Here is a 25,783-nt window from a genome sequence, read left to right as displayed (position 1 = left end):
CTGAGTATTCCTGGTAAATTGTATGGGAGGGTATTGATTGAGAGGGTGAAGGCATGTACAGAGCACCAGATTGGGGAAGGGTAGTGTGGTTTCAGAAGTGGTAGAGGATGTGTGGATCAGGTGTTTGCTTTGAAGAATGTATGTGAGAAATACTCAGAAAAGCAAATGGATTTGTATGTAGCATTTATGGATCTGGAGAAGGCATATGATAGAGTTGATAGAGATGCTCTGTGGAAGGTATTAAGAATATATGGTGTGGGAGGCAAGTTGTTAGAAGCAGTGAAAAGTTTTTATCGAGGATGTAAGGCATGTGTACGAGTAGGAAGAGAGGAAAGTGATTGGTACTCAGTGAATGTAGGTTTGCGGCAGGGGTGTGTGATGTCTCCATGGTTGTTTAATTTGTTTATGGATGGGGTTGTTAGGGAGGTGAATGCAAGACTTTTGGAAAGAGGAGCAAGTATGTAGTCTGTTGTGGATGAGAGAGCTTGGGAAGTGAGTCAGTTGTTGTTCGCTGATGATACAGCGCTGGTGGCTGATTCATGTGAGAAACTGCAGAAGCTGGTGACTGAGTGTGTGAAAGAAGAAAGTTAAGAGTAAACGTGAATAAGAGCAAGGTTATTAGGTACAGTAGGGTTGAGGGTCAAGTCCATTGGGAGGTAAGTTTGAATGGAGAAAAACTGGAGGAAGTAAAGTGTTTTAGATATCTGGGAGTGGATCTGGCAGCGGGTGGAACCATGGAAGCGGAAGTGAATCATAGGGTGGGGGAGGGGGCGAAAATTCTGGGAGCGTTGAAGAATGTTTGGAAGTCGAGAACATTATCTCGGAAAGCAAAAATGGGTATGTTTGAAGGAATAGTGGTTCCAACAATGTTGTATGGTTGCGAGGCGTGGGCTATGGATAGAGTTGTGTGCATGAGGGTGGATGTGCTGGAAATGAGATGTTTGAGGACAATATGTGGTGTGAGGTGGTTTGATCGAGTAAGTAATGTGAGGGTAAGAGAGATGTGTGGAAATAAAAAGAGTGGTTGAGAGAGCAGAAGAGGGTGTTTTGAAATGGTTTGGTCACATGGAGAGAATGAGTGAGGAAAGGTTGACCAAGAGGATATATGTGTCAGAGGTGGAGGGAACGAGAGAAGTGGGAGACCAAATTGGAGGTGGAAAGATGGAGTGAAAAAGATTTTGAGTGATAGGGGCCTGAACATGCAGGAGGGTGAAAGGCATGCAAGGAATAGAGTGAATTGGAACGATGTGGTATACCGGGGTTGCCTTGCTGTCAATGGATTGAACCAGGGCATGTGAAGCATCTGAGGTGAACCATTAAAAGTTTTGTGGGGGCTGGATGTGGAAAGGGAGCTGTGGTTTCGGTGCATTATACATGACAGCTAGAGACTGAGTGTGAATGAATGTGGCCTTTGTTGTCTTTTCCTGACACTACCTTGCGCACATGCGGATGGAGGTGGCTGTCATTTCATGTGTGGTGAGGTGGCGATGGGAATGAATTATTGCAGACAGTATAAATTATGTATTTGTGTATATGTGTATATGTCTGAGTGTGTATATATATATGTGTGTGGATGTTTATGTATATACATTTGTACGTGGGAAGGCTGGGCTATTCTTTCGTCGGTTTCCTTGCACTACCTCGTTCATGTGTGACAGGGTAGCGAAGGGATCTTTTATACCATTCGCCATTTCCCGCGTCAGCGAGATAGCGTTAAGAACAGTGGACTGGGCCTTTGAGGGAATATCCTCACCTGGCCCCCTTCTCTGGTCCTTCTTTTGGAAAATTAAAAAAAAAGAGAGGGGAGGATTTCCAGCCACCCGCTCCCTCCCCTTTTAGTCACCTTCTACGACACGCAGGGAATACGTGGGAAGTATTCTTTCTCCCCTATCCCCAGGGATAATATAACATAACATAACAACATAACATTTCTATATATACATACATATACATACACAGACATATACATATATACACATGTAGATATTCATACTTGCTGCCTTCATCCATTCCCGTTGCCACCCCACCACACATGAAAAACTGCACACACACACACACACACACACACACACACACACACACACACACACACACACACACAGAGTTTGGTCTCCCATTTCTTCTTCCCTCCAATTCTGACACATGTATCCTCTTTGACAACCTGCTTCCCTCATTCTCTCCATAAGTCCAAAACCATTTGAACACACCCTTTTGTATTCTCTCAACCACACTCTTTTGATTGCCACACATCTTTCTTACCCTTTCATTACTTACTTGATCAAACCACATCGCAACACATATTGTTCTCAAACATTTAATTTCCAACACATCCACCCACCTCCACACAACCCTATCTATAACCCAAGCCTCGCAACTATACAGTATTGTTTGAAGTACCATTCCTTCAAACATACCCATTTTTGCTCCCCGAGATAACATTCTCCCTTTCCACACATTCTTCATCGCTCCCAGAACCTTCGCCCCTTTCCACCACCCCATGACTCACTTCTGCTTCCTTGCTTCCGTTTGCTGCTAAGTCCACTCTCAGATATTTAAAACACTTCACTTCCTTCAATTCTTCTCCATCCAGACTTATATCCCAACTAACTTGTCATCCCTCAGTTCTGCCGAAACCTAATGCCCTTTATTTGTCACATTTACTCTCAACTTTCTGCTTTCACACACTATTCCAAACTCAGTCACCAACTTCCGCAGTTTTTCTCTCGGATCAGGCACTAGTGCTGTATCATCGGCGGATCCAAGGTGCTCTCATCCCAAACATACTGTATACTCTCCTCTCTCTCCAGAACTCCTACGTTTACGTCCCTCACCACCCCATCCATAAACAAATTAAAGAACGTTGGTTACATTACACACCCTTGCTGCCGACCAACCTTCACTGGGAACCATTCGCTCTTCCCTCTTCTTACTCATACACATACCTTAGAAACTTTTCACTGCTTCTAGCAGCTTACTTCCCTCAACATATATTCTTAAGACCTTTCACAAAGCATTTCTATTAACCATATCGTATTCTTTCTCCATATGTATAAATACCACATACAAATCCATCTGATTTTTCTAAGTATTTTTAACACACATTCTTCAAAGCAACAAAATTATTATTATGTGGTTATCAGTTTATCTGTTAGTCTATGTATCAATATTATATTTTCATTGCATTTGATATATCAAACATATGCAGCCTCCAGACATGACCTGACATCTTCAACTCATGCCAGTATAAAGCAAACTAGTGATTCTTACAAACATGTGTTTTCCTTTTCACTTAATTATGATATTTCAAGTGAGACTAACATCTTCACTTATACCATCACCAATCACAGAATTCTTTTTGTTTATTCAGTCCCCAGTCATTGCTTGATAATTTTTTTTCATAGTGCTTGACTTTTTTAATCCTTCAAGAGTATTTTCATAGTGTTATCTTATGTTTTTTGCAGGTGTGGTGTTGGATGGTCAGTAGAGGCGACTGGCACTGCAGTGCAAAAATTGCAAAGAGCAGACCAATGTGTATTTGAGAAACAGCTCCATAGTAGTGGTACTTGTTTTGCTACAGAAGTTATGGTTAATGGTGAGAGCTATGTAGACCACCTTTTGAATAGTTGCTTTGCAGTCAAAAGAAGTCATTCATTTGGTCAAGAATTGAAATGTAAAGTTAAATTACATGGAACTGATGGAAGCACTACAACACAATCACAGCCTATTTTTGGAAAGAAATTTTTGTGTTCAACAGACTCTTTTGATGTTAAACAGCGACACTTACTACTAAACCAGGATTCCCAGAAGACTGAAAAAACTCCGGAGAAAGATATTTCAAGTGAGTTTTATATTAATCAATAGCAATTGTTCACTATTTTCTCTATTTTTCTTTTGAATGTTTCAAATACTTAAGGAAGAAAGTTAAAGGCTGTAATTGTGTATGATCCATGGCTATGTTCATGTGCATTTGGTGATCTGTATGTGTATTTCTTTCAACCCTTGCTGTTTGATTTTGTTGATTCTGTATTTTTTTTGCAGTGTAGGAAGGAAGTTCTACATTTGTGGGGTTCCATCGAGTAAATTTTTTTTTTACCATTAATTAGCTTTTAAACATTTTTGTACTGCCAGCATTTACAGTTTCATTACATAGTCTTTTCTTGCCATCTTATATTATTTTTTTATTTTGCTTTGTCGCTGTCTCCCGCGTTTGCGAGGTAGCGCAAGGAAACAGACGAAAGAAATGGCCCAACCCACCCCCATACACATGTATATACATACACGTCCACACACGCGAATATACATACCTATACATCTCAATGTACACATATATATACACATACAGACACATACATATATACCCATGCACACAATTCACACTGTCTGCCTTTATTCATTCCCATCGCCACCTCGCCACACATGGAATACCATCCCCCTCCCCCCTCATGTGTGTGAGGTAGAGCTAGGAAAAGACAACAAAGGCCCCATTCGTTCACACTCAGTCTCTAGCTGTCATGCAATAATGCCCGAAACCACAGCTCCCTTTCCACATCCAGGCAACACAAAACTTTCCATGGTTTACCCCAGACGCTTCACATGCCCTGATTCAATCCACTGACAGCACATCAACCCCGGTATACCACATCGATCCAATTCACTCTATTCCTTGCCCGCCTTTCACCCTCCTGCATGTTCAGGCCCCTATCACTCAAAATCTTTTTCACTCCATCTTTCCACCTCCAATTTGGTCTCCCACTTCTCCTCGTTCCCTCCACCTCCGACACATATATCCTCTTGGTCAATCTTTCCTCACTCATTCTCTCCATGTGCCCAAACCATTTCAAAACACCCTCTCTCAACCACGCTCTTTTTATTTCCTCACATCTCTTACCCTTACATTACTTACTCGATCAAACCACCTCACACCACACATTGTCCTCAAACATCTCATTTCCAGCACATCCATCCTCCTGCGCACAACTCTATCCATAGCCCACGCCTCGCAACCATACAACATTGTTGGAACCACTATTCCTTCAAACACACCCATTTTTGCTTTCCGAGATAATGTTCTCGACTTCCACACATTCTTCAAGGCTCCCAGGATTTTCGCCCCCTCCCCCACCCTATGATTCACTTCTGCTTCCATGGTTCCATCCGCTGCCAGATCCACTCCCAGATATCTAGAACACTTTACTTCCTCCAGTTTTTCTCCATTCAAACTTACCTCCCAATTGACTTGACCCTCAACCCTACTGTACCTAATAACCTTGCTCTTATTCACATTTACTCTTAACTTTCTTCTTTCACACACTTTACCAAACTGTCACCAGCTTCTGCAGTTTCTCACATGAATCAGCCACCAGCACTGTGTCATCAGCGAACAACAACTGACTCACTTCCCAAGCTCTCTCATCCACAACAGACTTCATACTTGCCCTCTCTTTCCAAAAGTCTTGCATTCACCTCCCTAACAACCCCATCCATAAACAAATTAAACAACCATGGAGACATCACACACCCCTGCCGCAAACCTACATTCACTGAGAACCAATCACTTCCTACACGTACACATGCCTTACATCCACGATAAAAACTTTTCACTGCTTCTAACAACTTTCCTCCCACACCATATATTCTTAATACCTTCCACAGAGCATCTCTATCAACTCTATCATATGCCTTCTCCAGATCCATAAATGCTACATACAAATCCATTTGCTTTTCTAAGTATTTCTCACATACATTCTTCAAAGCAAACACCTGATCCACACATCCTCTACCACTTCTGAAACCACACTGCTCTTCCCCAGTCTGATGCTCTGTACATGCCTTCACCCTCTCAATCAGTACCCTCCCATATAATTTACCAGGAATACTCAACAAACTTTTACCTCTGAAATTTGAGCACTCACTCTTATCCCCTTTGCCTTTGTACAATGGCACTATGCACGCATTCCGCCAATCCTCAGGCACCTCACCATGAGTCATACATACATTAAATAACCTTACCAACCAGTCAGCAATACAGTCACCCCTTTTTTAATAGATTCCACTGCAATACCATCCAAACCTGCTGCCTTGCCGGCTTTCATCTTCTGCAAAGCTTTTACTACCACTTTTCTGTTTACCAAATCATTTTCCCTAGCCCTCTCACTTTGCACACCACCTCGACCAAAACACCCTATATCTGCCACTCTATCATCAAACACATTCAACAAACCTTCAAAATACTCACTCCATCTCCTTCTCGCATAACCACTACTTATCACCTCCCCATTTGCGTCCTTCACTGAAGTTCCCATTTGCTCCCTTGTCTTACGCACTTTATTTACTTCCTTCCAGAACATCTTTTTATTCTCCCTAAAATTTAATGATACTCTCTCACCCCAACTCTCATTTGCCCTCTTTTTCACCTCTTTCACCTTTCTCTTGACCTCCTGTCTCTTTCTTTTATACATCTCCCACTCAATTGCATTTTTTCCCTGCAAAAATTGTCCAAATGCCTCTCTCTTCTCTTTCACTAATAATTTTACTTCTTCATCCCACCACTCACTACCCTTTCTAATCAACCCACCTCCCACGCTTCTCATGCCACAAGCATCTTTTGCGCACTCCATCACTGATTCTTGCCATCTGCCACCAGTATTTCTCTGTGTTCTTTCTGGTAAGCTTCTTGTCAAGGCTCCAGGTTACTTTGTTGTTGACATTCATGGCGAACAGTTCCCTGTTGATATTGTCTTATCTAATTTAGAAACTTGAAGGCTGTAATTAGGGCACCCCTCTCTCTTCTCTCCCAATTTAGAACTTGAAGGCTTTAATCAGGTCACCAACTTTTACATTTTTCTGCTACTGGTCGGCAGATTTGTGCACCTTGGCTTTTCATTGTACCCCAACTTTCTTCTAATTATCTAACCTTTCATCATCTTTGAGGCCTGTTTCTTCTGGGAACCTCCTCAAGAGGGTGGCCACAGCAAAACCACCTCCATAACTGGTGAATTCTAGCATTGCTTCTTTGTTAGTGGTTCACCCTTAACAGACCAGTGGCACAGGGAAACTGCTAAGAAACTGTCTCTCAGGATTTACTCAATTAAATCAAAGTGCTTCTTGGGCACACTGACCAGACTTGAGAAGGATAATCCACTTTTGTTCTAATATGTGTTGTTAATAGTTTTCCATACATTTTCTTATCCATTTCCTTAAAAGTAATTCTATTATTTGCTGACAGAAAGAATGCTTCCTTTTGGGGTATATTGGAACTTGGCTCCTGCTGTTTGCATCTGATTGAAAATATATTTTTCTCAAAATTCCAATTCTAGGTAGAACATCAAAAAATGTAACCTGCCCGAACTGGAACATGTATTTTGGTTTTGGATACTGTGCATTGTAAATATTTCCAAATTCATTAATCTTATAGCTTCAGATTACAACACTTGGTTATAAAAGGCAAAAGAACATGATTAGAATTATACTTATGCAGAAACACAAAGTGAAGCTCATTTTGGTGAACAAAAGAAAGTCTGGAGTGCAAAGAAAATTGAAAAAACATTTATTTGTGGGGAAAAGAATTCTACATCTGTATTCCCCGTTTGTCATAGAATGCGACAAAAGGGGATGGGAGCAGGGGTCTGGAAACCTCCCCTTCTTGTATTTCAATGTCTAAAAGAAGGAATGGAAGGAGCCAAGGAGGAAGTTCTCATCCTCCTCCAAGGCACAGGCTGGGTTATCTAAATGTGTGTGGATGTAACCAAGATGAGAAGAGAGGAGAGATAGGCAGTATGTATGAGGAAAGAAACCTGGATGTTCTGACTTCAAGAGAAACAAAGTTCAAGGGTAAAGGGGAGAAATCGTATAGAAATGTCCTAAAGTCAGTGGTTGGAGAGAGGACGAGAGCTGAGGAAGGAGTAGCACTGCTCCTGATAAAGTGTATGATAGTGTAAATTTTAGATTGATTTAGGTAAAATTGAAGATGGATGGCAAGAGATAGGTGATTATTGATGCATATTCACCAGACACGAGAAAAAAGATCATGAGAAGCAAGTGATTTGGAAGCAGGTGAATGTGTGTCAGCAGTTTTGATGTAAGAGACTGGATGTCACTGTTGAGTGATTTGAATGCAAATGAAAGCAATATGGCTGTTGAGGGTATAATTGGGTTACATGAGGTATTTAGTATTATGACTGTAGATGGCGAATAGCTTGTAGAGTTGCATGCACAAAAAGGACTGGTGATTGGGAATACTAGGGTTAAAATGAGGGATATACACAAATATATGTATATGAGTAGGAGAGATGGTCACTAAGCATTAACGGATTACATGTTGATTGATAGGCATGTAAAAGAGAGACTTTTACATATAACTGTAATTGATAGGCATGTAAAAGAGAGACTTTTCCATATAAATGTGCTGCTAGGGGCAGGTAGTGGGATGTCTGATCGCTGTCTTGTGGAGGCGAGGGTGAAGATTTGTTGAACTTTTCAAAAAAGAGGAAACAGTTTTGGGAAGGAGAGAGTGGCAAGAGTGAATGAGCTTGGGAAAGACTTGTATGAAGAAATACTGAGAGTTATTTAGTGTAGAATGGCAAAAGTGAGAGTGAATGAAACAAGGGGAGTGGATAAGGAATGGAGGATATTTAGGGAAGCAGTAATGGCATGTGCAAGAGAGACATGTGGCACATGAAACATTGGAGATGGGCATACGAGAAACGGTAGTGAGTGGTGGGATGAAGAAGTAAAGTTGTTAGTAAAAGAGAAAAGAGAGGTGTTTGGGCAATACATATAGGGAAGAAGTGCAAATGATCGGGGATGTGTAAGAGAAAGCAGTAGGAGGTCAAGAGGAAGGTGCAGGAGTTGGAAAAGAGGGCAAATAAGAGTTAGGGTGAGCAAATTTCATTAAACTGTAGAGAGAATAAGATATTTTTGAAGGAGGTGAATAATGTGCAAAAGAGAAAAGAACGAATGAGAACATCAGGGAAGGGAAGTCATAACAGGTTGTGATGGAAGTGAGGAGGGGATGTATTGAGTATTTTGAAAGACTGTTAAATGTATTTCATGTTAAGAGTGGAAGGCTTCAGTCATGGACAAAAGTCCATATCAAGGAAGGGCCTTAAATGAAAGGTAGAGAGAATAATGGAATGGAAAAAGGAAAGTTAAGGAAAAGAATTTACAAGTTTGAGAGGAAGTGAAAAACCTGTATTTTGAAATGTTTCATGTAATCGTAATTGGGAAGGACATGAAAAAGTAGAGAGGTCCAAAGCTTCGAAGTGCAGGGAAAGAAGCAGGTATCAAAACAGCCCACCCTTAAGTTGCCAATGGCCACACAGTAATCATGGGATGCAGCAGCTTACTGAGTATTGCTTGATCCTGCTAGTGCTGTGGGCACACAAACAGCCAGCTCTCAGGAGCAAAAATCAAAGCGATATCTATAGAAGAGGGAAAGTGAACCAACATTGCAGTGAGTGGTTTGGTGAACAGAGAAGAGATGGTGAAAACCATGCATGAGATGAAATGTAGCAAGGCTGCTGGGTTGGATGGTATTACCATATAATTTATTAAGAAATAGAGACCATGTTGTTGATTGGTTGTTAATGATTTTCAGTTTATATATGAATCATGGTAAGGTTCCCTGAGGATTGGTGGAATAGTGTCATTTTATAAAGGCAAGGGGGATAAAGGTGAGTGTTCAGACTACTGAGATATAAGTTTAAGTATACCTGATAAGTTGTATAACAGATGGATTTGTAAGTGGCATTGATGAATCTGGAGAAAGTATATGATAGGATTGATATAAGTGCTTTGTGGAAGGTCTGAAGAATATGATGTGGAAGGTAAGCTGCTAGAAACATGAAGTTTTTGTCAAGGAGGTATAGTTTTTGTATAAGTAAGAAAAGAGGAGAGTGGATGGTTCCATATGAAGGTTAGTGTGCGGCAGGGGTATGTGATGTCACCATGGTTATTTAGTTTGTTTATGAGTTGGTTGGTGAGGGAGGTGAATGCGAGGGGTCTTAGAGAGAGAGGCGAGTATACAGTCTGGAGGGGATGATTGGACTTGGGAAGTGAGCCAGATGTTGTTTACTGATGATACTGCACTGGTTGCAGATTTGAGTGCAAAACTACTGAAGTTTGTGACAGTTTGGAAGAGTGTTAAAAGAGAAAGTAGTAAGAATATGAATAAAGCAGTTTGGCAAGCTTTAGGGATAGTTAAGTTGAGTTTGGAATTTAAACAGAAAGCCGGCAAGGCAGTAGGTTTGGATGGTATTGCAGTGGAATTTATTAAAAAAGGGGGTGACTGTATTGTTGACTGGTTGGTAAGGTTATTTAATGTATGTATGACTCATGGTGAGGTGCCTGAGGATTGGCGGAATGCGTGCATAGTGCCATTGTACAAAGGCAAAGGGGATAAGAGTGAGTGCTCAAATTACAGAGGTATAAGTTTGTTGAGTATTCCTGGTAAATTATATGGGAGGGTATTGATTGAGAGGGTGAAGGCATGTATAGAGCATCAGATTGGGGAAGAGCAGTGTGGTTTCAGAAGTGGTAGAGGATGTGTGGATCAGGTGTTTGCTTTGAAGAATGTATGTGAGAAATACTTAGAAAAGCAAATGGATTTGTATGTAGCATTTATGGATCTGGAGAAGGCATATGATAGAGTTGATAGAGATGCTCTGTGGAAGGTATTAAGAATATATGGTGTGGGAGGCAAGTTGTTAGAAGCAGTGAAAAGTTTTTATCGAGGATGTAAGGCATGTGTACGTGTAGGAAGAGAGGAAAGTGATTGGTTCTCAGTGAGTGTAGGTTTGCGGCAGGGGTGTGTGATGTCTCCATGGTTGTTTAATTTGTTTATGGATGGGGTTGTTAGGGAGGTGAATGCAAGAGTTTTGGAAAGAGGGGCAAGTATAAAGTCTGTTGGGGATGCAAGAGCTTGGGAAGTGAGTCAGTTGTTGTTCGCTGATGATACAGTGCTGATGGCTGATTCATGTGAGAAACTGCAGAAGCTGGTGACTGAGTTTGGTAAAGTGTGTGAAAGAAGAAAGTTAAGAGTAAATGTGAATAAGAGCAAGGTTATTAGGTACAGTAGGGTTGAGGGTCAAGTCAATTGGGAGGTAAGTTTGAATGGAGAAATACTGGAGGAAGTAAAGTGTTTTAGATATCTGGGAGTGGATCTGGCAGCGGATGGAACCATGGAAGTGGAAGTGGATCATAGGGTGGGGGAGGGGGCGAAAATCCTGGGAGCCTTGAAGAATGTGTGGAAGTCAAGAACATTATTTCGGAAAGCAAAAATGGGTATGTTTGAAGGAATAGTGGTTCCAACAATGTTGTATGGTTGCGAGGCATGGGCTATGGATAGAGTTGTGTGCAGGAGGATGGATGTGCTGGAAATGAGATGTTTGAGGACAATGTGTGGTGTGAGGTGGTTTGATCGAGTAAGTAACATAAGGGTAAGAGAGATGTGTGGAAATAAAAAGAGCGTGGTTGAGAGAGCAGAAGAGGGTGTTTTGAAATGGTTTGGGCATATGGAGAGAATGAGTGAGGAAAGATTGACCAAGAGGATATATGTGTCAGAGGTGGAGGGAACGAGGAGAAGTGGGAGACCAAATTGGAGGTGGAAAGATGGAGTGAAAAAAGATTTTGTGTGATCGGGGCCTGAACATGCAGGAGGGTGAAAGGCGGGCAAGGAATAGAGTGAATTGGATCGATGTGGTATACCGGGGTTGACGTGCTGTCAGTGGATTGAATCAGGGCATGTGAAGCGTCTGGGGTAAACCATGGAAAGCTGTGTAGGTATGTATATTTGCGTGTATGGACGTATGTATGTACATGTGTTTGGGGGGTGGGTTGGGCCATTTCTTTCGTCTGTTTCCTTGCGCTACCTCGCAAACGCGGGAGACAGCGACATGCCTTCACCCTCTCAATCAATACCCTCCCTTATAATTTACCAGGAATACTCAACAAACTTATACCTCTGTAATTTGAGCACTCACTCTTATCCCCTTTGCCTTTGTACAATGGCACTATGCACGCATTCCGCCAAGCCTCAGGCACCTCACCATGAGTCATACATACATTAAATAACCTTACCAACCAGTCAACAATACAGTCACCCCCTTTTTTAATAAATTCCACTGCAATACCATCCAAACCTGCTGCCTTGCCGGCTTTCATCTTCCGCAAAGCTTTCACTACCTCTTCTCTGTTTACCAAATCATTTTCCCTAATCCTCTCACTTTGCACACCACCTCGACCAAAACACCCTATATCTGCCACTCTATCATATATATATATATATATATATATATATATATATATATATATATATATATATATATATATTTTTTTTTTTTTTTTTTTTTTTTTTTTTTTTTTTGCGCTGTCTCCCGCGTTTGCGAGGTAGCACAAGGAAACAGACGAAAGAAATGGCCCAACCCACCCCCATACACATGTATATACATATGTCCACACACGCAAATATACATACCTACACAGCTTTCCATGGTTTACCCCAGACGCTTCACATGCCTTGATTCAATCCACTGACAGCACATGAATGTAGGTTTGCGGCAGGGGTGTGTAATGTCTCCATGGTTGTTTAATTTGTTTATGGATGGGGTTGTTAGGGAGGTGAATGCAAGAGTTTTGGAAAGAGGGGCAAGTATGAAGTCTGTTGGGGATGAGAGAGCTTGGGAAGTGAGTCAGTTGTTGTTCGCTGATGATACAGCGCTGGTGGCTGATTCATGTGAGAAACTGCAGAAGCTGGTGACTGAGTTTGGTAAAGTGTGTGAAAGAAGAAAGTTAAGAGTAAATGTGAATAAGAGCAAGGTTATTAGGTACAGTAGGGTTGAGGGTCAAGTCAATTGGGAGGTGAGTTTGAATGGAGAAAAACTGGAGGAAGTGAAGTGTTTTTAGATATCTGGGAGTGGATCTGGCAGCGGATGGAACCATAGAAGCGGAAGTGGATCATAGGGTGGGGGAGGGGACGAAAATTCTGGGAGCCTTGAAGAATGTGTGGAAGTCGAGAACATTATCTCGGAAAGCAAAAATGGGTATGTTTGAAGGAATAGTGGTTCCAACAATGTTGTATGGTTGCGAGGCGTGGGCTATGGATAGAGTTGTGCGCAGGAGGATGGATGTGCTGGAAATGAGATGTTTGAGGACAATGTGTGGTGTGAGGTGGTTTGATCGAGTAAGTAACGTAAGGGTAAGAGAGATGTGTGGAAATAAAAAGAGCGTGGTTGAGAGAGCAGAAGAGGGTGTTTTGAAATGGTTTGGGCACATGGAGAGAATGAGTGAGGAAAGATTGACCAAGAGGATATATGTGTCGGAGGTGGAGGGAACGAGGAGAAGAGGGAGACCAAATTGGAGGTGGAAAGATGGAGTGAAAAAGATTTTGTGTGATCAGGGCCTGAACATGCTGGAGGGTGAAAGGAGGGCAAGGAATAGAGTGAATTGGATCGATGTGGTATACCGGGGTTGACGTGCTGTCAGTGGATTGAATCAAGGCATGTGAAGCGTCTGGGGTAAACCATGGAAAGCTGTGTAGGTATGTATATTTGCGTGTGTGGACGTATGTATATACATGTGTATGGGGGTGGGTTGGGCCATTTCTTTCGTCTGTTTCCTTGCGCTACCTCGCAAACGCGGGAGACCGACAAAAAAAAAAAAAATATATATACTATCCATGGGGATAGGCGAGAAAGAATACTTCCCACGTATTCCCTGCGTGTCGTAGAAGGCAACTAAAGGGGAAGGGAGCGGGGGGCTGGAAATCCTCCCCTCTCGTTTTTTGTATTTTTTTTAATTTTCCAAAAGAAGTTACAGAGAAGGGGGCCAGGTGAGGATATTCCCTCAAAGGCCCATTCCTCTGTTCTTAACGCTACCTTGTTATCGCGGGAAATGGCGAATAGTGTGAAAAAAAAAAAAAACTTCCAATCTTAGACATAAGTCAACATCAAGGCTAGCCCTTAATTGAAATATAGAGAGGATTATGAAAGGGAAAAAGAAAAGTCAATGGGAAGTATTTACAAATTTTTGAGTAAGTAAAAAACTTGTATTTTGAATTGTGCCAGGCCATAGTTATTTATTGTATAACATGAGAAGTTAGAGGTTTCCAAAGCTTCAAGGACAATATGTGGTGTGAGTTGGTTTGATCAAGTAAGTAATGAAAGGGAAAGAGAGATGTGTTTTATAAAAAAAGTGTAGTTGAGAGAGCAGAAGATGGTGTACTGAAATGGTTGGGACATATGGAGAGAATGAGTGAAGAAAGGAGGATGTATTTGTCAGAAGTGGAGGGAACAATGAGAACAGGGAGATCAAATTGGAGATGGATGGAGTGAAAGAGATTTTGAGCCATCAGGGCTTGAACATGCAAGACTGTGAAAGGCGTGCATGGGATAGAGTGAATTGGAACGATGTGGTTTACTGGAGTCAATGTTTTATCAGTGGACTGAACCATTGCATAAGAAGCATTCGGGTTAAACGATGAAAAGGTCTGTGGGGCCAAGTTGTGGATAGGGAGCTGTGGTTTTGATGTATCAAACATGACAGCAATAAATTGATGAGCAGATATGGCCTTTCTTGATCTACTCCTGGTGCAAGCAAGCTTATCTAGGAAATGGTGATGAAGTATAAAAGAAATTAATGATTTTAAACAATACCAATAGAAGGTAGTAGATGGTAGACAGCCACTGACCATGGAGAGGTATATTATTTGCACTACCTTCTTGGGTATTGGGAGGGTTAGTGATAGGTGCATAGTGAACCAGCACTTCAGGGGTTGTCAAGTTGCATGCCTTTGACCCAGTTAGCTGTCTTTTTATCCTACCTCACCCACACGTGGACTGCTGGTATTCTGTCCACGAACATATGATCTCGTCACAAGCAACACTTGACAACTCTTAAGTTTCGCAACTCATTCTTTGCAACTCTAGATTTTCTTGCAGTAAACACACTGCACTGGCCCTGCTTTTTTGCAAAATGGTAGGAGCAGTAGAGAGGAGTAGTAGGTAGGAACATTAGACAGGAGCTTTAGATTGAAACATTGGATAGAAGAAGTAGGTTGGAGTATTAGCTGGGAGTATTAGGCAGAAGTAGTAGGTTGTAATGTTAGGCAGGAATATTAGGTAGAAATTTTTGGTAGGAACATTAAATAGGAACCTCCGAAAACATTGCACTAGAGTTGTCCTCTGCCTACCCCAACTCTTATTTGCCCTCTTTTACAGCCCATGCACCTTCCCCTTGACCTGCTGCTTCCTCTTGTACATCTAGCAATCACTTGCACTCCATCCTTATAAGTGATGCCCATATCTCCCTCTCTTCTTTTCCTATCCTTATAAGTGATGCCCATATCTCCCTCTCTTCTTTTCACCAGCATCTTAGATTCATCTGACCACTCATTACCCATTTTTTTCACCAGCCCACCCAGTGCCCATTACATGTCTCACACATGCCAATATTGCTTCCCTAGATATTTCCCATTCCTTACCCACTCCTTTAGCTTTCATTTGCTCCACCATTTTCCACTATACTGTCTCTGATGGTATCTCTTTGGGAAGCTTCTTTTACAAGCTCACTTTAACCTTTTTTTTTTTTTTTTTTCCATCCACATCATTTCCTATTTGAAAGCCTCAAAAATTTTCCACCCTTGCCTCCACCAGGTAATGATCAGACATCCCAACAGCTGCCCTTCAGCACATTCCTATCATAGTCTCTCCTTTGCTTACATATCAGATAGTACATAGTCCAACAAAGGTTGCTTACCGTCTTTGTTACTCCATATATACTTATGTATATCGCTCTTTGTAAGCAGATATACCCAATTGCCAGTCCTTTTTAAGTGGATAATTCTGCAAGCCTTTCACCATTCACATCACTGAATACCCCATGCCTCTGAATTTACCCTTAACTATCTTTTTACTCACTAATATTCAATCTCTCACATCAAAACTGACGTGACACATTCCTATGTTCCCAGAATACATGCTCTTCTTTATCATTCTATTCATGGATAGATGTATAAACAGTTAATCACCCACTTCTTGTGATCTGGAGTGCACTTCCATATACTTTTTTTTTTTTTTTTTATTCATTCCCACAACTTCTACAGAAGTGTTACCCCTTCCTTAGCTCTTGCCCTTGCCCTCACACAAACCCTGGACTTTAACCTAAAGACATTTCCAAGCCTTTCTTCCACCTTTCTTTTGAGCTTTGTTTCAATCAGAGCTAAAACATATGTATTCCTTTCCTCAAATATACTTCTTACCTTTCACTATTCATATTAGTTACATCTAAGATCCTTGAAGCCCCTTAGCCTGAGCAATATTAGCACTTTGCTTGGTTCCAGTTCCTTCTTTTAGAAGCAAATACAAGAATTAGAGGTTTTCTAGTCCCCTGCTCCCTCACCTCTTAGTCACTTTTTACAACATATACGGAATAGATGGGAAGCATTCGTTGTTCCTTATTGTAAATCATATACAATTTACCTAATATCCCCCTTCTTGTGTTTCAAGAAGGAGCCTAGCAGGGAGTGCTCATCCTCCTTGAAGGCTCAGGCAAGGGTGTTTAAATGTGTGGGTATATCCAAGATGAGGAGAGAGTGTTAGTATGTTTGAGGTAAGAAACCTGTCTCTGAGTGAAACAGAGCTCTAGGGTAAGGGGGAAGATTGGCTTAGAAATGTCTTAGGAATAAAGTCAGGGGTTGGTGAGAGGACAAAGAGCTAAGGAAAAAATAGCACTACTCTTGAGGCAGGAGCTGTGGGAAGGTTTGAGAGAGTTTGAGGAAGTAAATTCTAGACTGATGTGGGTGAAATGAAAGTAGATGGCAAGAGATGTATGATTATTAGTGCTTATGCACCTGGCCGTGAGAGGAGAAAGGTCATGAAAGGCAAGTGTTTTGGTTGGTGCTGAGTGAGTGTTTCAGCAGTTTTGATGTAAGAGACTGGGTATTAGTGATGGGTGATTTTAATGCAACGGTAAGTAATGTTGCAGTTGTGGATATAACTGGGCGGAATAGGGTCTTCAGTGTTATGAATGAAAATGGTGAAGAGCTCATGGAGTTGTGTGCTGATAAAGGACTAATGAATGGGAATACTTGGTTTAAAAAAGAGGGATATACGTAAGTATACATATATGAGTAGGAGAGATGGTCAGTGGTCTTTATTGAATTATATATTAATTGATGATTGAGTGAAAGATAGACTTTTGGATGTAGACGTGTTGGGAAGGGCACCTGGTGGGATGTCTTATTACTGTCTTGTGGAAGCAAGGATGAAGATTAGAGATTTTCGAAAAAGAGGAAACATCGTTGGTGAGAAGCGAGTGGTGAGAGTAAATGAGCTTAGAAAAGAGAATTGTGTGAAGAAATATTAAGAGAGATTGAGTGTAAAAAAGGTAAAGGTGAAAGTAAATGAGGCAAGGGGAGTGGATGAGGAATGGTATGTGTTTTGGAAAGTGATGCTGGTAAGGCCAAGAGATGCATGTGGCATGCAAAAGCTAAGAGATGGGTAGATTAAAAAGGGTAGTGAGTGGTGGGATAAAGTAAGGTTGTTAGTTAAAGAGAAAAGAGAGGAGTTTAGGGAAGAAGTTTTAATGATTGGGGGATTTATAAGAGAAAGCAGCAGGAGGTCAAGAGGAAGGTGCAGGTATTGAGGAGGGGGCAAATGAGAGTTGGGTTGAGCGAGTAAGATGTTTTGTAAGGAGATAGATAATGTGCAAAAAACAAGAGAACAAATGGGAACGTCAGTGAAGGGGACAAAAGGGAAAGTGATAGCAGATATTGATGGAATGAGTACTATCTATCCCCTATTTACGACCTATGTGATTTAAGACCATCTGTACATGTGACCAGAAAAATTTATAGATTAGAAACTATTTTTCATTTCTTTATTATACTTAGTCGCTGTCTCCTGCATTAGTGAGGTAGTGCAAGGAAACAGACAAAAGAAATGTCCAACCCACCTACATGCACATGTATCTACATAAACGCCCACACATGCACTTAAACATACCAATACATTTCACCGTATGCATACATTATATACATACACAGACATATACATATATACGCTTGTACATATTTATACTTGCTGCCTTCATCCATTCCCGTTGCCACCTCGCCACACATGAAGCAGCACCCATCTTCCCCGCGTGTGTGCGGGGTAGCGCTAGGAAAATACACAAAGGCCACATTCGTTCACACTCAGTACCTAGCTGTCATGTTTAATGAACCGAAACCACAGCTCCCTTTCCACATCCAAGCCCCACAAAACTTTCCATGGTTTACCCCTGATGCTTCACATGCCCTGGTTCAATTCATTGACAGCACGTCAACCCCAGTATACCACATTGTTCCAATTCACTCTATTCCTTGCACGCCTTTCACCCTCCTGTATGTTCAGGGTCTGATCGCTTGAAATCTTTTTCACTCCATCTTTCCACCTCCAATTTGGTCTCCCACTTCTCCTCGTTCCTTTCACCTCTGACACATATATCCTCATTGTCAATCTTTCCTCACTTATTCTCTCCATGACAGAATGCATGCATAGTGCCATTGGACAAAGGTAAAGGGGATAAGGGTGATTGTTCAAATTCCAAAGGTTTAAGTGTGTTGAGTATTCCTGGGAAATTATATGGAAGGGTAATGATTTAGAGGGTAAAGGCATGTACAGAGCATCAGTGTGGTTTCAGAAGTGGTAGAGGGTGTGTGGATCAGGTGTTTGCTTTGAAGAATGTATGTGAGAAGTACTTAGAAAACAGATGGATTTGTATGTAGCATTTATGGATCTGGAGAAGGTATATGATAGAGTTGATAGAGATGCTTTGTGGTATGAGTATATGATATGGGAGCTAAGTTGCTAGAAGCAGTGAAAAGTTTTTATCAAGGATGTAAGGCATTTTTACAAGTAGGAAGAGAGGAAAGTGATTGGTTCTTAGTAATTGTCGGTTTGCGGCAGGGGTGCATGATGTCTTCATGGTTGTTTAATTTGTTTATGGATGGGATTGTTAGGTAGGTGAATGCAAGAGTTTTGGAGAGAGGGGCAAGTTTGCAGTCTGTTGTGGATGAGAGGGCTTGGGAAGTGAGTCAGTTGTTGTTCGCTGATGATACAGCGCTGGTGGCTGATTCGGGTGAGAAACTGAAGAAGTTGGTGACTGAGTTTGGTAAAGTGTGTGAAGGAAGAAAGCTGAGAGTAAATGTGATTAATAGCATGGTTATTAGGTACTGTAGGGTTGAGGGTCAAGTCAATTGGGAGGTAAGTTTGAATGGAGAAAAACTGGAGGAAGTGAAGTGTTTAAGATATCTTGGAGTGGATTTGGCAGCACATGGAACCAAGGAAGCAGAAGTGAGTCACAGGGTGGGAAAGGGGCGAAAGTTCTAGGAGCATTGAAGAATGTGTGGAAGACGAGAACATTTTCTCAAAGAGCAAAAATGGGTATGTTTGAAAGAATAGTGGTTCTAACAATGTTATATTGTTGTGAGGCATGGGCTATAGATAGGGTTGTTCGGAGGAGAGTGGATGTGTTGGAAATGAGATCTGTGAGGACAATATGTGGTGTGAGGTGATTTGTTTGAGTAAGTAATGAAAGGGTAGGTAAGAGAGATGTGCAGTAATAAAAAGAGTGTGGTTGAGAGAGCAGAAGGGGATGTATTAGAAAATATACATAGATATAAAGATTAAGCTTGGTTGTATATCCACCAGTAATAATGGCTGAGTGCATATGATAGTGACTGTCAGATGATTTCCCGGCATTTTGTACATCACAGCACCTCTCTCAGTTCTCGCTCTCAGTTACCATTCAGTAAGCATGTGCTATTCAAGCGAATCTAACAAATCTTCGTTCTGGATTAAACCATTTTTGTATTAAACCCCAAAGAAGAAGATGAGCAAGAGGGAAAACCCATCACATGTTGATTGATTTGGCAAGAAGCCGAGGAAGACACTTGATTTGGAATTGAAAATAAAAGCAGTCACTCCATATGAGGAAGGAAAAAAAGTTAATTTGATTGCACATAAACGACAGTTATCCCATTTGACGGTCTTGACTGCTTTAAAGGACAAGGAAAGAAAACGTGAAGCAGTTAAAGGTTTGGAATGTGTGAAGCCTACAATAACAACGCAATGACAAGGGCCCAGCCACAAAATGGAAAAGTTGTTGGTGCTGTAGATGGAAGATTAAATTAAAAAATGTGTACCAATAAGCTTACTAACAATTCAGGCAAAGGCTAGAAGTCTTTTTGAGACTGAAGGAGCAAGCAGGCGAGGATTACATCGAGAACTTCACAGCAGGTCATGGTTGGCTCAGTAGATTTAAAAGAAGATATAGCTTACACAACGTTCGATTCACAGGTGAAGCAGCAAATGCTGATGAAGGAGCTGCCTAAAAGGTAAAAAACAAACCAAAGATTTTTTTTTTTTTAATTATCCTAGAGTGACTTAAAAAAATGTCAATTCATAAAACTGGTCAAACAAAAATGAGATAATCATGATATGCATAACATAGAAAACAAAAATAATGAAATATGAACTAAAGAATCTTAAATAGAAGGTTAAAAGGAATTTCAAAATCATATGATAAAGTGGCTAATGAAAATTGAGCTAATCATGATAGGATTGAATTGGGTAAAATAATGCTGTGCATGTACACAAATTCTACATGCCATGCTGACACGTCCATTTCAAGATCCAAACGATCAGTCAGAATGGAACTCAGACATTTGGGGATATGTGAGAAACTGCAGAAGCTGGTGACTGAGTTTGGTAAAGTGTGTGAAAGAAGAAAGTTGAAGAGTAAATGTGAATAAGAGCAAGGTTATTAGGTACAGTAGGGTTTAGGGTCAAGTCAATTGGGAGGTAAGTTTGAATGGAGAAAAACTGGAGGAAGTAAAGTGTTTTAGATATCTGGGAGTGGGTCTGGCAGCGGATGGAACCATTGAAGCGGAAGTGAATCATAGGGTGGGGGAGGGGGCGAAAATCCTGGGAGCCTTGAAGAATGTGTGGAAGTCGAGAACATTATCTCGGAAAGCAAAAATGGGTATGTTTGAAGGAATAGTGGTTCCAACAATGTTGTATGGTTGCGAGGCGTGGGCTATGGATAGAGTTGTGCGCAGGAGGATGGCTGTGCTGGAAATGAGATGTTTGAGGACAATGTGTGGTGTGAGGTGGTTTGATCGAGTAAGTAACGTAAGGGTAAGAGAGATGTGTGGAAATAAAAAGAGTGTGGTTGAGAGAGCAGAAGAGGGTGTTTTGAAATGGTTTGGGCACATGGAGAGAATGAGTGAGGAAAGATTGACCAAGAGGATATATGTGTCGGAGGTGGAGGGAACGAGAAGTGGGAGACCAAATTGGAGGTGGAAAGATGGAGTGAAAAAGATTTTGTGTGATCGGGGCCTGAACATGCAGGAGGGTGAAAGGAGGGCAAGGAATAGAGTGAATCGGATCGATGTGGTATACCGGGGTTGACGTGCTGTCAGTGGATTGAATCAGGGCATGTGAAGCGTCTGGGGTAAACCATGGAAAGCTGTGTAGGTATGTATATTTGCGTGTGTGGACGTATGTATATACATGTGTATGGGGGTGGGTTGGGCCATTTCTTTTGTCTGTTTCCTTGCGCTACCTCGGAAACGCGGGAGACAGCGGAAAAAAAAAAAAAAGATAATAAATTGAAGCATCATTAAATGTGTTTAATCACAGAGAGGCAGATGTACAGTGCTTGGGTCAGGGTTTAATGCAAAGTGGATGAGTTATGGAGAGTGTTATGGTGAAGAGAGAAGAGGTGGTCAAAGCCTTGCATAAGATGAACTGCAGTAAGGCAGCTGGAGTGGATGGTATTTTTTTTATATTATACTTAGTCGCTGTCTCCCGTGTTAACGAGGTAGCGCAAGGAAACAGGCAAAAGAATGGCCCAACCCACCCACATACACATGTATATACATAAACACCCTCACACGCACATATACATTTCAATGTATACATACATATACATACACAGACATATACACCTGTGCATATTCATTCTTGCTGCCTTCATCCATTCCTGTTGCCACCACACCACACAGGAAATGGTACCCCCTCCCCCTGCATGTGCGTGAGGTAGCGCTAGGAAAAGACAACAAAGGCCACATTCGTTCACACTCAGTCTCTAGCTGTCGTGTGCAGTGCAATGAAACCACAGCTCCTTTTCCACATCCAGGCCCCATTAAACTTTCCCTGGTTTACCTCAGATGCTTCACATGCCCTGGTTCAATCCATTGACAGCACGTCAACCCTGGTATACCTCATCATTCCAATTCACTCTATTCCTTGCATGCCTTTCACCCTCCCGATCACTCAAAATCTTTTTCACACCATCTTTCCACCTCCATTTTGGTCTCCCACTTCTTGTTCCCTCCACCTCTGACGCATATATCCTCTTTGTCAATCTTTCCTCACTCATTCTCTCCATGTGGCCAAACCATTTCAATACACCCTCTTCTGCTCTCTCCACCACACACTTTTTAATTTCACACCTCTTGCCCTTTCATTACTTACTCGATCAAACCACCTCACACCACATATTGTCCTCAGCCAATGCCTCACAACCTTATAACATTGTCGGAATGCATATATAGTGCATTGTATCCAGGTAAGGGGGATAAAGGTGAATGTTCGAGCTACAAAGGTATAATTTTAATGAGTATACCTGATGAGTTGTATGGGAGAGAATTGATTAAGAAGGTCAAAGCATGTACAGAGCATCAGATTGGGGAAGAACAGTGTTGTTTCAGAAGTGGTAGAGGATGTGTACTCAGGTGTTTGCTTTAAAGAATGTAAAAAATACTTAGAAAAACAGATGGAGTTGTTAGTGGCATCTGTGGATATGGAGGAATCATATGAGAGGGTTGAAAGAAATTCTTTGTGGAAGCTCTCAAGAGTATATGGTATAGGAGGAAAGCTGCCAATAGCAGAGAAGTTTTTATCAAGTTATTAAGGATCATGTATGAATAGGAAGAGAGGAGATTGAAGGTTTGCATGCAGCAGGGTTGTGTGATGTCACCATGGTTGTTTGATTTGTTTATGGATGGGGCAATGAGGGAGGTAAATGCGGCAGTCTTGGTGAGAGGGGGCGAGTATGCAGTGTGTGGGATGAGAGGGCCTGGGAAGTGTCAGTTGTTATTGTTTGCCAGTGGTACAGCACTGGTGGCACATTCGAGTGAGAAACTGTAGAAGTTGGTGATTGAGTTTGGAAGAGCATGTGAAAGAAGAAATTTGAGAGTGATTGTGGTAAAAAGCAAGGTTAGTAGGTTCAGTAAGGTTGAGGGACCAGTTAGTTGGAGTGGAGTTTGAATGAAGAAAAATTAGAGTAAGTGAAGTGCTTTCGATATCTGAAAGTGACATGGCAGCAAATGGAACCATTGAAGTGGAAGTGAGTCATAAGATGGTGGAAGGGGTGAAGGTTTTAGGAGTGCTTAAGAATGTGTGGAAGGAAGGAATAGTTGTCCCAACAGTATTATATGGATGCCAGGCATCGGCTATAAAAAAGGTTGTGTGGAGTAAGGTGGATGTGTTGGAAATGAAAGTTTGAGGATGATGTGTGGTGTGAGATGGATTGATTAAGTAATGTAAGGGTAAGAGAGATGTGTGGAATAGAAAGAATGTGGTTTAGAGAGCAGAACAGTTTGTCCTGAAATGTTTTGAACATGTATGGAGTGAATGAATGAGGAGATTTTGACAGAGGATACATGTGTCAGAAATATATTAAACAGGGAGACCAAATTGAAGACCAAAGGATGGAGTTAAACAGATTTTGACTTGACTGGGGCCTAGATATTTAGGAAGGTGAAAGGCATGCACGGGATAGAGTAAATTGGAATGATGTGGTATACTGGGGTGACTTGCTGCCAGTGAACTGAACCAGGGCATGTGAAACACTCCGGATAAGCCATGGAAAGATCCCTGGAGCCTGGTTATGGGAAGGGAGCAGTGGTTTCTGTGTATTACACATGACAGATATAGAATAAATGTGAGCAGATGTGGCCTATGTTCATCTGATCCTGGTGCTTTCTTGCTGATGCAGGAAACAGCAATGAAATGTGGAAAAATTATAAAAGGAAAAATTGTTTAGTCATGACAAGCGCTTGTTGCAAATTATGACATAATCCTAGAAGGATTGCTGAATATTGTTGGGCCTCTATGAATGAGTATCAGTTGTTTTTGTAGATATTATGTGTATAGGTGTTGGTCTTTGGAAACAAAAAAAATTCATACCATAACTACCTTACTGTTTGTGCCTTTGCTGCTTTGAATTTAAGTAGATTCCACGTTAGAGTGCTTAATGTCATATTCATGTTAGATTCATTTGGCATATGTGAGGGTCTGTATGGGTCACTTTCATTAATATTTATTACTTCTCTTTTTCTAGTTTCACCTCTTCCCTTTGTAATGTGATTAATGGGGCAATTTAAGATAAATTTGTTTAAATCTTTTATTATTTTACTTCAGGCTTTATTCAGCAAGTTCCAATAGTAACTGGAATGGAAGTGTATCTGTCTCATGCTGAGACTGATGGAACAGTTTGGCTTCAACGCAGAGTAGACTTTGGATTGCTACAGAATATAGAAGAAAAAATGAATTATTATGTTAATGATTGCAAGGTTGGTAATGTTACAAATGTTTTTATAAGGTTTAAGTACAGTAAACCCCAGATTTAATGGACTCTGATTTAACAGATTTTGGATTTAATGGACCAGGCAAATGGTAAAATATTAAGAATAATTAAAAAGTTAAAGAAGACTAAAAACTCTCCAACACTGCACAATCCACATGTGGGGGAACGGGGTTGTCATTCCATGTGTAGCAGGATGGTGTTGGGAATGAATAAGGTTAGACAGTATGAATTATGTACATGTGTATATATGTATATGTCTGTGTGTGTATATATATGTATACGTTGAGATGTATAGGTATGTATATGTGCGTGTGTGGACATGTATGTATATACATGTGTATGTGGGTGGGTTGGGCCATTCTTTCGTCTGTTTCCTTGCGCTACCTTGCTAACGCAGGAGACAGCGACAAAGTATAAGAAAAAAAATATATGTATTTACATAGAAAGACTCGTACACGCACATATACATTTATTTTTTATTTATTATACTTTATCTGATTCATGTGAGAAACTGCAGAAGCTGGTGACTGAGTTTGGTAAAGTGTGTGAAAGAAGAAAGTTAAGAGTAAATGTGAATAAGAGCAAGGTTATTAGGTACAGTAGGGTTGAAGGTCAAGTCAATTGGGAGGTGAGTTTGAATGGAGAAAAACTGGAGGAAGTGAAGTGTTTTAGATATCTGGGAGTGGATTTGGCAGCGGATGGAACCATGGAAGCGGAAGTGGATCATAGGGTGGGGGAGGGGGCGAAAATTCTGGGAGCCTTGAAGAATGTGTGGAAGTCGAGAACATTATCTCGGAAAGCAAAAATGGGTATGTTTGAAAGAATAGTGGTTCCAACAATGTTGTATGGTTGCGAGGCGTGGGCTATGGATAGAGTTGTGCGCAGGAGGATGGATGTGCTGGAAATGAGATGTTTGAGGACAATGTGTGGTGTGAGGTGATTTGATCAAGTAAGTAACGTAAGGGTAAGAGAGATGTGTGGAAATAAAAAGAGCGTGGTTGAGAGAGCAGAAGAGGGTATTTTGAAATGGTTTGGGCACATGGAGAGAATGAGTGAGGAAAGATTGACCAAGAGGATATATGTGTCGGAGGTGGAGGGAACGAGGAGAAGAGGGAGACCAAATTGGGAAAGATGGAGTGAAAAAGATTTTGAG

General features: G+C 41.2%; 1 protein-coding gene across 3 annotated transcripts in view; it reads left to right on the top strand.

Annotated features, from left to right (window-relative positions):
• The window catches only part of LOC139746135 (uncharacterized), a 216,196-nt gene that overhangs the window by 120,984 nt on the left and 69,429 nt on the right, over window positions 1–25,783 (top strand). For all 3 annotated transcript variants that reach the window (XM_071657011.1, XM_071657004.1, XM_071656995.1), the window contains 2 exons: window positions 3,462–3,838; window positions 24,465–24,616. In XM_071657011.1, the coding sequence (XP_071513112.1) occupies window positions 3,462–3,838; window positions 24,465–24,616 (529 nt within the window). The remainder of the gene's footprint in view (window positions 1–3,461; window positions 3,839–24,464; window positions 24,617–25,783) is intronic.

This window comes from Panulirus ornatus, chromosome 4, assembly GCF_036320965.1.
Source record: "Panulirus ornatus isolate Po-2019 chromosome 4, ASM3632096v1, whole genome shotgun sequence".
Taxonomy (NCBI): domain Eukaryota; kingdom Metazoa; phylum Arthropoda; class Malacostraca; order Decapoda; family Palinuridae; genus Panulirus; species Panulirus ornatus.
The sequence above is the reverse complement of the archived record's forward strand: the minus strand, read 5'-3'. Positions and strand labels throughout refer to the sequence as shown.